The sequence below is a fragment of the Haemaphysalis longicornis genome, unplaced genomic scaffold, assembly GCF_048455015.1.
Source record: "Haemaphysalis longicornis isolate Haplotype H1 unplaced genomic scaffold, Haemaphysalis longicornis Haplotype H1 scaffold_1, whole genome shotgun sequence".
NCBI classification, from domain to species: Eukaryota; Metazoa; Arthropoda; class Arachnida; order Ixodida; family Ixodidae; genus Haemaphysalis; species Haemaphysalis longicornis.
In genome coordinates, this window is record NW_027526203.1 from 455,545,340 (window position 1) to 455,559,123 (window position 13,784).

Here is a 13,784-nt window from a genome sequence, read left to right on the forward strand (position 1 = left end):
GGCAGAGCAATGCTCGTAACGAGGGCCCGCAGCGAACAAACTCGGTCCACCCGAGGATGAGAATTTATACACAAAAGTGTCAATGGTCCACAGCCTTCCAGCGCTCTGCGCACAACACAAAAAGAGTACAAACACACAAGAACACCCTCCATAAGACTCGTGATGCATTCCCAGACTCCTGGTGTATGCTGTGCCGCACCACAGTGCACCAAACTTGTATCACGCACGCACAGGGTAGCAGTGCGCTGAATCGTAACAGCTTGCAGAACTGCCCCATCACAGTCGCTCGGGTCTCCGACTGTTGTTGGTCAAAGTCCGGGGACCAGCCTTGTTAGTAAACCTTGTTGACAGCCACATGCAGTGATCTTGTCAAAGACCTTTGGATGCTAATTACGACCACCATGCAAGTGCGCCGTTCGCATGTTACGGCAATGACCGCTGTGTGGATACTCAGTCCTTTTTGAGCACTGTCCGTAGATCTAGCACAGTATCCTCCCATATCTTGAGTACAGGCATAGCTGGGTGTCCCTTTCCTCTAGCGAGCTAAACAGGATACAGGCAACTTGTTCATAAATCCAAACTGGGGTTTCCCGCACCGAAGCTACACCTGGGCTACTAGGCATGCCATTGTGGCAAACTCTGGGTCAATTTTGATCACCTGGAAATCTTTGACGCACAGCAAAATCTCAAACACACGACGGTTTTCCACCTCGCTCAGGAAAAAGCCACCCCAGCCAGCCAGAATCAAACCCATGACCTTGTGCTCAGACGTGCAACACCATAACTTCAATGAGCTACTACACCAGATTGGAGTGGCATAGCTAAATCCTACATATAGAGCACTGAAAGTTGGGGAGGTTACAGAGGACAGGGAGACACCTCATATTTATTATTTGACATGCTTTGCTGCTTCACAAAACATGGCCAACAAGCGTGCTACAACTGACAGTTACAGTAGCCTACCAATTTTTCGGACCTTGAGGAAAACGAAAAAATAGTCCGAATAAAAGAGCAGTCCAAAAAATCTGCAGTTTATTTTAGTTAAATAGGACTGAAGAAATGACAATTGGTTCCTGGCCTTAGATTACTCCTTTGTGTGAGAACATTTGCTTGCATCTCTGTAAGCGTCGCATTTTCTTCATAAACACTGGACAACAACGCCAAAGCATCGGCAATGTCTTGCGTTGACGTTTGCAGGTGGTCGGGAGTGTCTTCATATGGCGCACAATCTCGTCTGTCAGCTACGCGCACAACACTAGGTTGCCGTCCACTGGAGCAAACTCAACAAATATAATGGCAGCGGGAAAGTCCATGCTGGTGTTGCGCAAGTTGGCAATCCGCCGTGGTCTCTAAAAAAACTGCACACACATGACCCATTTCCAGCTTTCACAGTGCTTCTGCCGCAGACTACATGCAAAATTATGACCTCCGAGATGAAAGTTCATTACCCCGGTGGGAGTCAAACCAATCCCCATCCAATCCAAAGCTAGCCAGGTAGCTTTGGATTCAAAATGGCGTCGTCCTAGAGTCGCACCGTGGCTCTGTCGCACGAAATTTAGTCTGGAAAATCTAACTTTTGGCTTGTCTAAATTTTGTCCGAAAGATCTGTTGTTCATTTATATTGCTCCTATGGGACAACTGGTGATTCCATCGGAAAGTCCGGAATATCCAGAAAGTCCGAATTTTTGGAGTCCGAAAAAACGGTCAGCTACTGTATGAAACTACTAGTACTTGTTGACATTTTATCAATCAATGTACAGCATGTTTTCATGACACCGTTGAAAGTGGTAAGGTTTTCCTATAATCACTCATTTGTCTTTTCAAGGTTTGTCATGTATCTGTTTGAAACAGTTCTTTTAAAATTAGAATAACTGCATTACTTTTCACGTACTATTAGCAAAGTGACTGACTGATAAGCATGGTAGCATTTTGTAATAACATTGTACATAAATTGATCAAAATTTCAACGGTATTAAGAGACAGGGAAGCATCACTGAGCAAGCCGGACCCAATACTGGCAGGGCACTTTCAGTTTGTAATTTGAACATGCACCAAAGCACGCCACAGGTGAGAATGCACTGTACTCCTGTGCAGTAAGCAACGCAAAAGAGAACGACAGCGGTGCTACAATTATTATGACAGATACACACACACAATTTATAACCATGTAGTGCAAACATACTGACTATACATGCCCACAAGCACAGTAACAAATGTTGAAAGTACACTCACTCAAGCAAGATAGAGTTGTACTAACCTGCAGCTCAGCTGTCAGTCCACCACGAAACAGCCAGGGCTCTTGCTCGCCACTGATGAATGCCTCTTTGTACCCCTTTGAAAACCCTGCACAATGAAAGGAAAGCGTGGTGAAATTAGTAATGATGTGCACTACCATACCTGCTTGCCCTCAGCAGCAAGGGCACTGCTTCTGCATAACAGGCTGGCATGGCAGCACAGGCACCAACAATGCAAAAGCAGCTGAACTTCCCTTCAAGTGCCTCTAATGTCTATTTTTAGAGTGCAGCCCCACTTCTCCAGCCTGTTCATAACTTGCAGACATTACTTTGGCCTGATTTTACACCTAAGAACTGTTGTTTTGGTCAAATTCCAAATTCGAGGCATTGCTCAACCAAATGCTCCGACCCCCTCTTGAAAGGTTCGCACTTTTGCCATTAAAAAAGCTGCTCTTTTTTTCGTTGTTGCAAATTTACAGGGAATGGCATAGTACTCATTCAGCACAGATAAGCAAACCTTATGTTGATGTAAACTTCTTTGCCAACACGTAGGGTAAAAAGCGATAAACCCTCTAAAAGCAATGATTACTTATGTAAAGTGAGTGTTACAGCTGCTCCTCAAGAACACCAACTTAAAAGCACCAACTAGAAAATGTTTTGAAACATTTCACATGAATGACTCAATAAATGAATGAATGACTCAATAAAGTATACAAGAAAGGACAGGAACCTAGAGATAAATGCTGAATGAATGAGATTTTTTTTACTCAACAGTTACCTCGCACAGTCACAGACTACCTACTGGCTTCAAAATGTCCTCAACTGCATAGGGTTAAGCTTTACAGAAAACATCCACTATGAATGCTATGGCAATCCCCATTCCCCACAGGCCTTCAGGGTTAGAATTTTAAACACACCACCATTCCCCCCCCCCCTCAAAACTCAAAATTAACCAACAGGGTTTGTGCGCCAATCAAGACACTGCCACCCCATTCCTTCCATTGCACTTTAAACTGCCACAAGGACCGTCTGGGCCCCACTGCTGGGAAAATGCCAGATATGAACCACTGATACGAGCTAGATATGAGTACAGGGTAAATAAAGCGGAAGTGGAACGGTACACTGACATGATAAGATGGAGCTTTCTTTCAGCAACTCATAAATCCTGTGAACCAAACCCAAAAAAAGTGCCAGAAAGAAGCAGCAAAATGCAGCGGAAAGGCAATCAGGGCAGGCACTGGACTGTTCTTCATTTATAACCACTTTGAACGTGACTATCATTAGCAAACGTGTGAAAAACAAGCTGCAAGCACTCCTCAGACTAAGTACTGTTGGTGGAGCAAGAGTGCAGGCCTCAGGTAGACGATAGAGACAATAGAATGCCGACTTTCAGCTACACACTGCAAGATGCTCACTTGAACCTCATCCGCACTTTTTAGCACAGTGCTTTTTACAAGTGTTTTTGGTTTAAGCCAAGATTAACTTAGGCTCTGCTCGTTGAAACAGATGTAATCTAAAGCCCAGTCAGGAAAGAATACAAGAAGCATGGGTCAATTCTGCCTGGTCTCAATGGCAGATGTGAGGCCATGAACTATCCACAGACATACAGGAAAGTGACCCAAAGGGTGCTTTAATGCTGTTGATAACAGAGAAGGCAACAGAACAAGGCACATAAATTTTAGCTACTCCACTGCTACCCTACTGCTGTTGTCTTGGCTGCTTAGCACATATGGGCAGGAACTTCTTCATTTTTTAGGTGTTTTGGTTGCAAAGGGCACAGAGAGGGTAAATCAGTGATAAATTCACTTAATTAAATATAATTTATACATTTTAAAGGCATACATCCAGTCATGGCAATTCACTGCGGCAACTAACTTATTAAAATAATAACTAAGTGCACATGCATGTCACTGATTTCCGCAGACCTCTTTCTGCAAAATGCCTTAGAATAATAAGCAGAGGGGAAAAAATGCAATTAAAGTAGATACTCTCTGGCTTTTGTGCAAAAACTACGCAAGCATAAACTGGGCATTAAAAAAAAACATACCTCGAAAATCCCACCTAAACCCACCGGTGAAGAAATGGGGGGCAAAGCCGGGTATTACCTGTGCAAGCATTCCGCCAGTGCTAGCTCAACGCTCAGTACATGAGACCCAGCCCATCTGAACCATTATATTTCAGTGTTTGTACTAAGTGGGCTAGAGGAATAGGACAATGCTACATGACCCGTGCCTTCTATTCCAGATACACTTCCCTTCTGCGGTACACTCGGAGAAAGGTTCAAATTAGAGACTCGCACTGTGCAGCTACACCTGGGCTATCAGGCACGCCAAAGTGATCGATCATGAATTTAGACCACCTGGGGATCCTTAGCATGCACCAAAATCTTGGCACAAGGACAACCAAAGGCTCCACACAAAGCTGCGTTAGCTCTGTATATCACTAGAAATGCCTACCGAGCAATACTGGCTGAACAAAACTGTGCTAGCCACAGATGGTGCCAGTGCAAATTGCATACTGCCACTCTGTAACACGTAGCACCAAGAATCAAACAACCGATGCAAGAGCAGCAAAGCAAATGCAAGCAACACGGCCCAAAATGTCGGCAAGTATCACACGGGAGATAACACTACGATTGAAGCACCAAGCAAGCAGGCGCCTGCATAATATACTCTGGAATATGTTTAAATACATGCTCTTCTATTAATTGAAAGCCTGACCATGATGCTTCTGAGAGCTGGTGACCGAGAACTGCAGTGAGCACGGTATCACATTCACGAAACAACAAAGGTGGTTCACTTGCAACAACTGCACAAGGCAAGATGACATTGCAAGCTTGTCCTTTAAAGAGGCCATGGAACCAAACACAAGTTTGGTTCATTTGAAACATTGCCTCGTTAGCGTCATACTGACAACTTTTAATATAAACTTCACTGAAAAAAGCTACATAATTAAGAAAAAAAGGAATGGCCATGCGACCCATTAGCTCATTTTCCGCAACAGAACCTATGACGTCATACGCGATTGGCTGAGGCGGGCAAAAGCAAACAAGTTAGGCAGGGCTTATGAGCTTGCAGAACGAGCTATTATCGCTTAAATGTAATGCATATTCATTTCATAGCAGTAAGAATGGTGGAGTAAACAATGTAAGTTATGGAAGTACACGTAAACATAGAAGTACCAGTACGTACTGCTAATGGTACTGCATGCATTACGCTTGTTATAGCTGCACAGCAGTCTGGCACTTTGGGGTTGTCTCAAACGACACTGACCGATTTGCATAACTGACATAGTCTTACGTAACCCTGTTTGTTGAGCATACTCCATGTTTCACGAAACAACTACTACCCGCTGTAACAAAAACGCATCAGGTGAAAATACAGCCAGAAACAAAGGAAGGACAGAAAGTGGTCCTGCACAGTGTGGTGGCGCCATCTAGGAAAACTTCCGGTAAACAAGGCATTCTGAAGTTCACCGGAGACAAAACAGCGTACTATCGTTCACTTGAACACCTGTCCTGGTTACATCATCGCAGATGTCACGAAACACGATTTGGCGCAAGAATCAAAATTTTAACTTACATTGATTAATTTCTCAGTGAATAAAGCATCGTTTGCTGTCGGACGAGTGCTGGGAGGAGTATAAAACACCAAATCCTTCAAATAAAACAAACGTGTATTTTGTCTGCACGGCCCCTTTAAAAACTGGCATAAATGCAAGCCTTCATGCTGTTTTGGCACAGCCTGGCAAAGGAAAACGTGATTGCATCAAAAAGGTGCAATTTGCTCTACTGTCGCCCACCTGTGCTTCCATGCACCTTTTACCTGCCCTACCACTGATTCCCCTATGAGGGTCACACGAGTCAACGACTCAGCGAGCAAGCAGTTTGGGGCTGAACCAACCTTCTCGATGTAATTAGAGCACTCAGAATGGGCAAGACCGTTATAAGCTTCATCACACTGGAAGCCTGCCCCTGTGAGCCCACACAACCCCCCTCCTATGACAGCATACTTAAAGCAAGCTCCATAGGCGTGCACCCCATTAAAGGGGTCCTGAAACACAATTGAACATAGTAAACAAACTTGTGCAACAGTGATTTCACGTGCACAAGCATCATTCTTGCATCATTTGTTATTCATCAACATAAACACTTCTCCTTTATAATTATAGCCTGCAGCATTCTTACAGTTTAGCGTGTTCACTAATGCTCATCCCTGTTCTAAGGGTGCCCTATCCCAGGTTCTGTCACAAGGCCGTGCATGCACTTTGTGGATTGCAGCAGCATGCGTTCAAACGTCATCAAACAGTGCAAGTACTGAAGCATTTGGTGCAACCGACCTTACTCCGCTTTGTAATTGAGGGCTACACAAGGCTGCTATGACCACAACTCACGAGTGCCAGCGTTGATGATGCCACAACGTGGTTGTGCAAATAAAAAATGGCACCCCTATTACGAAGAGCTCTAGTGAAATGCATGAAATGAAGGCACAAACAGGAAGTTGTACGAAGACATGTACAAGATAAGGCCAGTCGTCACCCCCAGCCAATGCACCGTTAGTTCTGCAGTGTTACAACTGAGATGGGAAAGAAGCAAAAAAAAAAAAAAGCACTATTTTGGCATGCAATAATTCTGCTCATACTGATCACGCTAACAAAATTCGTTTACTTGAGATTACCTGAGCTTTGCTCTGCGAGACTATGTGATCCATAGGACTAAAGAAGATGCTTTAGGACCTCTTTTACTTGGAGCACCACCACTCGCATGCATTAACAGCTCCAGTAAATTCAGCATGACAATGCAGGTGCTACATACACAAAATAAAAATTATAGTAAGCTGAAACACCACCAAATGAGTAGCGCGAGCACAAACTGTGGGAAACTGGTAGATCAGGCAATGCGTCACCGCAAGATTCCACAGCCCTTAAAGCTTGTCTGAGGCTCACGGTAACTGTCCCAAAGATTGACTGATTGTGGGGTTTAACGCGCCGGAGCTACACCTGGGCTATGAGGTTTGCCGTAGTGGAGGGCTCCGGGTTAGTTTTTACCCCGTGAAGATCTTTAACGTATGCCGAAACCTTGACACATGGGCATTTTCACTTTTAGCCTCCATCAGACAAGTAGCCACCGCGGCCGGGATCAAACCCGCGTCCTTGAGCTCAGCAGCCCAATGCCTTAGCCACTGAGACACAATGGCAGCTGTCCCAAAGACAACGGTCTATAATGAAAGACAAGGAAATAGACACCGCACCATCTTTCCAGTCTTTCAAGCTCTGTTACGTCACAAAGATTTAACTAGCCTTCCAATCCACCTCGTCATAATGCTTTGCTCAGAGAACAATGCAGCAGTCGCATCAGTGCTGTGGCCGCTGAGCATGAAACATTACTTGAGACAAAAAAAATATATATATTAAGTAATAATTTGCTGCCTGCAACCCTTCTCCGGGAAATGGCACTGCTACAAGAAACTTCGCCACAGATACAGCTGAACCGCGGCTCATTTTATCCTGCTGCAGCGGCCTGATGAGCACGCCATGCCAGCATCACTCGCAGACCTAGGCAGAAGGGAGCATCTGTAACTTCAGTCAAGGCCAATGGGAATGGGGTCCCAACAACGGGGACATCATACGAACAAGAAGAAAGAGGAATAACCAGGTGCGTACATGTGAATGATGGCGAAGCAAAGGCCATTGTGGAAGAGCACGGCACGTCTCCCAGAGCTAGGAAGAACATGGAGACAAGAAGGGAGACTTGAGTTAGAGCAGCAGGAGCCCGCGCCTCTCTGGCTGCACCTCCTCCACTGCAGCAGCTGCAGCCAACCATTACCCCGGCTGCACAAAACTGGCCATCTTCCTCGCAGGCACAGGTCACGACTCCCGGCGGCCACATACTTCACAGGTAATAAAACTAAAAAATAAGGTTTGCCTCCCCACCTATTAAGTTAGCTTTACCCCTAAAAATATTTGCCACAAAGGGTGACTAACAGCAAAGAAACACTGTAAAAGGGTGAAGATGGAGGTTCACTTTCGTAAAAGTACTAGCACACAGTAGCCAGCTAGCCCAATGGCTGCAGTCATTGAGGCCCGCAGGGGCGCCTACCTTCTGGCCAGGAGGGTCCCCGGCGCCGCACTCTGCCCTGCCTACTCACCTATCCACTTGACGTACGAGTTCAGCAAAGAGATGACCCCCTTGATGTCCCAGATGTACGGGTAGAAGTCATACAACAGTGCTCGGTTGGGCACAAAGGTGAGGCGCGAGGACAGCCGGCCCACGGCCTGAGTCATCTGGTCAAACTTGGCAGCCCGCTTGCGCCACTCTTCGAGCTCCGCTCCCCCCGGCTCGGTCTTGGCGCCCGGCCGCTTGCGCCGCTCCCAGACCACGTGGCCATTGGCCCGCAGCCAGTGGAATTCCTGCAGGAAGGCCACCCCCTGCAGTCCGTGCTCGAAGGGCAGGTAGAAGAGGTCCACCAGGAGGGCCAAGTCGTCCAGCACCAGCTGCCGGCTGTCATCAATCGCGTCTTCCGTCTGCATGGCCTCGCTGGAAGAGTGGCAGTCCATGGGTTCTAGCGCCGCCGGCTGCACCAGCGAGTTGACCAGCTCGCTCGACAGAGGCTGGAAGGTGGACGCCTCCTCCAGGTGGCTGCTACTGGGAACTGGCGGCGTGGGCGCGCCCCCGCCGGCCAGGAAGGCACCGGACAGGAGCCGACCGTACGCGCTCTTAGTCCGGTAGAACTCCGGCATCCAGTCCACAAGGGCCGCCCGCAGGGCCTTGCGCGGGTGATACGTGTGGGGCCCCAGGTGCGACGTCACCTCTTCTGTTTCCCCCTCGGTCTCAAGTCGGATGTCTGCACTCACAGACTCACCTGAAAGGGCACAAGCACGCCAGAGTGAGCCAACTGCCCACACCTTATCTCTGGCTGACAGGGTGCCAACACCAAGTCAGTGTGCGATGCAGCCCCTAATAAGGAGCCAGGTGTTTTGAGCAGGGTGAGTGAGCGTAATAATTTCTGTTCTGGTTCTCACATCACTCAGAGTTAAATGGTTCAGTTCCAGTTAAGCTCCAGATAACAGTTTGACCCGTTACAGAGCAAAAAATAACTAGTAAAACAAAAAGAAACTTTTACAGCGAAGCTATATATGTCTAATAACCCAGGTTCTCGGAGTAGTGTGGATGCTTTACTTGGCGGCATGTGTTCGGTGTATGAAAAAATTCAATTAGAAATTTAAAAAGGTCCTACGGCCTCCATATTTTGATACAAGACAGCTTATATTGCCCCTGGAAAACGTCCTCCCAGGAGCACTTTGTTTAGAGGTGAAGCCAACTTTACCAGGTTTGGTGTAAACTTGGTCTTCCCATACTGTGTGTTGCCCAGTGAAGCATGGCCATCTACGGAGAGAGTACAGTTACAGCCCCACTTTGTACTCCACCGCCGTCGCGTGTTTCCTGAGTCAAGTATACTCCTCGTCATGTGCGGCGTCTCTCTCCTCTTTGATAATCCCGCACGCTCTTAGGCAGCTACCTGTGCGGCTCACTGGAGCCTGCGCCGTGTTCGATGTACCCACGCTATAATAAAACGTCATTGTCTCTACCCACCAATTGCGTGTGCCCTTAGTCTGTGACGTAGAGATCACACCACTGCCCTTATAATCCAACGTAGCAAATCCCCAATATAGCTAAACCCCAACATAGCAAATCCCACCAAAGATCCAGCTTTGTTGGACTTCCCTCTTCACAGGATGGAAGGACTGATTTTTTAATCTTACCAAACCCCGAAACATCCAAAGACTACTGCTATGAGTAGTAATAATGCAGTACGAATTACGAAAACACATTCGGGAACACCCCCTGTATATATTTTTAATTTTAGTAAATAAAAAGACCGGTGCTTTTGTCTTGCGGTATAGAAGTACATGCATATAGGCACATCATACCTGAACAGTGCCTTGGAGCAAGGTGACCTCAAAAGTAGCCTGTCAAGCGTGCTTTGCGACAGATTCATTCAGTCTGATAGCACAAACTTTAGCGCTGAGAGCACCTAGGTATGCCAAGAGCTACTTGTGCTCAGTGTAGAGTCCTGGTAGCACTCACGTTTTTCTTTTCAGAACTAAACCCAGCAGTGTCTCTTGGAAGCTGCAGCTCCTCGTCACGAAGTTTGAGAAAACAAGCTTTGCTGAGAGGGCATAACACAGTTATCACCTGAAACTGCATCCCATTCTCAGCATCCTTCTTGAGAAGTGCCTCCAGGGCATCTGTGGGTTCACTAGGCACAATACATCTATCTACATTTTTCCTTCCTAATTACCTAGCCTAATAAGCTGCCGTTTGCGCTAAACATGGCACGTCTATCTGCCACCGCCATCTTTTGATTGAAGCAAGGCTGCATGTTGTCTTCGTGGTCACTTTTACACTGCTGGTATAAGCAAGTACCACTCATTTTTCCCCCATGATCCCCATGATCATAAAGTGTACGGGCTAGGTTAGGCACATGAATTGTCATGGGGTTGCTTGTCATCTCATTTAGTAATGATGTGATAAAACCAAAAACCATAAAGCAGACTTCTCAGTTCTGCTCCCAAACGAAAAATAAAACATTTTGGTTTCATTCAGGTTCCATCAAAATAGCTTTTTTTTTTGTTTTGAAGAACAAAATTTTTCTATGCTTTGGGCAAAATTTTTTCCAGGAACGCAGCAGAAAAAAAAAGGGGGGGTGGGGGGGTTCAAAATGAGCTCTCATATGCCAATGCTGCACCTGGGCTAGGAGGTATGCCATAGATAGTGGAAAGCTACTATGTAGTAATTTATGTTATCTAGGGATCTTCAATCCAAAATCTAGTACGAACAGGCATTTTTGTCTTTTATCTCTACCAGAGAAACAAAAGATGCCAACCATGTGCCAACCATGGAATTCTGTGCAAAAGCACATTTTCTCGTACTAATTTTCCTTCAAGTCAAAGTTTTTATTCCGAGCAATTCCAAATTCCCGCTCATGCTCCAGCATGCACCACGTCAGCAGCGTCTGCAGCAATGTGCGCTGCACAGATCACCATCAATCATTTTGTCAATCATCCAAAATCATCCAAAATTTCGCCTATAGAGGACATCCTGCCTGTGTGGCATGTTGGGTAAAGCATCAGCTTCGAAAACAAGAGGACCCAAGTTTGACCCTAACTTCAAGAGTACTTTTTTTTCCTCCCTCGCTAAGAGGAGGTTCCATACAAGCAGAGGCAAAATTTACGTTGGTAAGCTCGTACTGCCTTTGCACTAAAACTGCCTCTGCAGTCAGAAATCGACACGTGACCCTGTGCCCAATAGCACAATGCCAAAGCCACTGAGCCCCCAAACAGCCCCATTTCTAAACTCCGCAGCCCCTTCGCACTCACAGTTCTGAACCTCACAAGTTAGCTGGTAATCCATAGACATTTTTCTAACACAGCTTACACCATGGGTAAATAGTAACAAATTCGAATTTAAAAGACAACTGCAGTTGTACTCCTGCGCCTCCAAACGATGTATCGGTATTCAAGAATAAGCACAGCATTACAAATGACGTGAATGCCGCCATACACTGAGAAAGAGGCTCACTCATGTCAGTCTTCCCGTCACTGTTGCACTTGCTCCACTGGGCCAGGGTGTGAATTGGAACAAAGTTTGCTTCAAACTCGCAATTTGGGTTGGACAGGACGCCGCGCAAATGGGGCACCAGGTCTGTCGACCGGCCGCTGTATGGTCCCAGGAACAGGCGCTTCTGGTCATAGTCGTTGGCGTGAAGGTTGTCCCACAGCACTGGTGGCCGACGCAACACCTCGGTTAGCTCCTGGATTGACTGGACCGTGATTACTTTCGAGATCACTTTGTGGCCTGCAATATCAGACAGAGGAAACCAGGAAAAAAAAAAAAAAAAGTGCTCAGAGGTGATGAACCGACAGGAGTTTCCAAGAAGAGAAATGAGGAGAACTGTTCCCTGCTAGCGAAAAGGGGTTAATAAAAAAAATGCATTCACTACTTTCCTTCATGCCGCAGCTGGACTGCACGCAACAGAGAGCTGTGCTCTTTTGCTCTTGGTTCTGCACAGCAGAGCCCTCACACGCAGTCAACATTACTTTTACACCGTCATTCCTGTAGCAGTTGTGAAACATTTTCACTGCTGCAGCTGAAATTCGCCAGCCTTATGTGAGCAATGTGTTGCGTGACAGCTGCTGAAATTACTCTTTCGAGGACATCAACGATGGCAAGGATTTGAAGTGGGCACGGAATAAGTAACATTTTCAGCAAGTCGCGTAGCCCTTGTAACAGCACAATGATTGAAGACAATACCCACAAAGGAAGCATTTGAAGAGAAAGCAACAACTATCATTTCTAGGAAAGGGCAGCTGCCCTTAATGCCTAAAACAGCAACCACAGTTCAACACCTTACCTGTCCACATGATGTCTATCCCGGGCATCAGCTTCAGGCCAATTGTATTCAGGTACTCCGAGCTCTGAACATTTGGAACAGCCCTAGCAGCACAGTACTCTAAAAAATAGAGGACAGGGAAACAAGGTACGAACAGCTCCTTTCAAATAAAAAAATTGTCTGCTTATTAACTAATATTTTTTATCAATGTGGAAAAAGAATAGTCAAGCTGGAAAGCTTATTTTTTTCTTTGTGCAATTCACACAATGAAATAGAGAACATTGGAATCTAAAATTCAGTTAAATCTTACTAAAGAACCGAATTTGTAATGCACAACACTAAACGGCCATCTCGTATAACCCATAATAGAGAACCATACTCATTTTACTAACGGCAGACGAGCATCAAATGTATAGGAAGGACCCCAAGTGCAGGCAAACACGGCACATGCTGACACCTGAAATTTTATACTGATGTTCTGGTTGCAACTTCTCACTCAAGATCAAGGAGAAAGCCACAGGGCTTAAAGAACATTCTCAAGAACGCCGATAGAATTCGCTATTCTCCCAGTAAAATGTAAACGAGGTTTGACAGCCACAAAGCCGGCCCACCCTTTAGGGTTGCCTCTCTATGTTAGTACAACTAATATATTTAGATGCTTGAGAAATCCAGGAGAGCTGCTGCTCAAAATAACCCCCTAAAGTGGCATGCAGGGCTACCCAATAGAATCCTCACAAGGCTGCTCTACTTTCACTATCACAACAATATCTCATAGTGGTGATGATGCACCCTGCATAGCACTTGGTGACCATACATGTACGGCCACAGAGGTGCATTTAAGTTTCATGCCACACCCCAAGAACACACCATCCTTGTGTGCATGCACCTCCTATTTAGTTTCTGGGGGCTAAACGCTACACATTGTGAGGCTTTGTGGGCATATCCGTTTCTCTCTTCCTTCGAATACTGAAACTAGATGTGACGTTCATGATGCGTTGGAGATCGTGTCATTGTTATAAGTGCACAACACGTTCAGGAGAGCGGCAAGCACTGGCTGTTTTTTCTTTTTTCGGTGGAAGTATTGAAGCAATTAGTACTTTTTTTAACTGTGATATCCCAGTTTATGCTCCGTAATGCTGTGATTAAGCTTAGCTTCAGT

The 13,784-nt window shown here is 45.9% G+C and overlaps 1 protein-coding gene across 4 annotated transcripts in view; it reads right to left on the reverse strand.

Annotated features, from left to right (window-relative positions):
- The window catches only part of LOC144156073 (protein O-GlcNAcase-like), a 50,165-nt gene that overhangs the window by 30,536 nt on the left and 5,845 nt on the right, over positions 1–13,784 (reverse strand). For 3 of the 4 annotated variants that reach the window (XR_013319688.1, XR_013319689.1, XM_077687860.1), the window contains exons 6-10: positions 12,647–12,745; positions 11,815–12,090; positions 8,381–9,094; positions 7,896–7,952; positions 2,258–2,343 (exon numbers count right to left, since the gene is read on the reverse strand). Coding sequence is in view for 2 of the 4 variants with exons in the window: in XM_077687860.1 (XP_077543986.1) it covers positions 2,258–2,343; positions 7,896–7,952; positions 8,381–9,094; positions 11,815–12,090; positions 12,647–12,745 (1,232 nt within the window). In the remaining 2 variants the exon portion in view is untranslated. The remainder of the gene's footprint in view (positions 1–2,257; positions 2,344–7,895; positions 7,953–8,380; positions 9,095–11,814; positions 12,091–12,646; positions 12,746–13,784) is intronic. The other variant, XM_077687861.1, reaches the window with a different exon arrangement.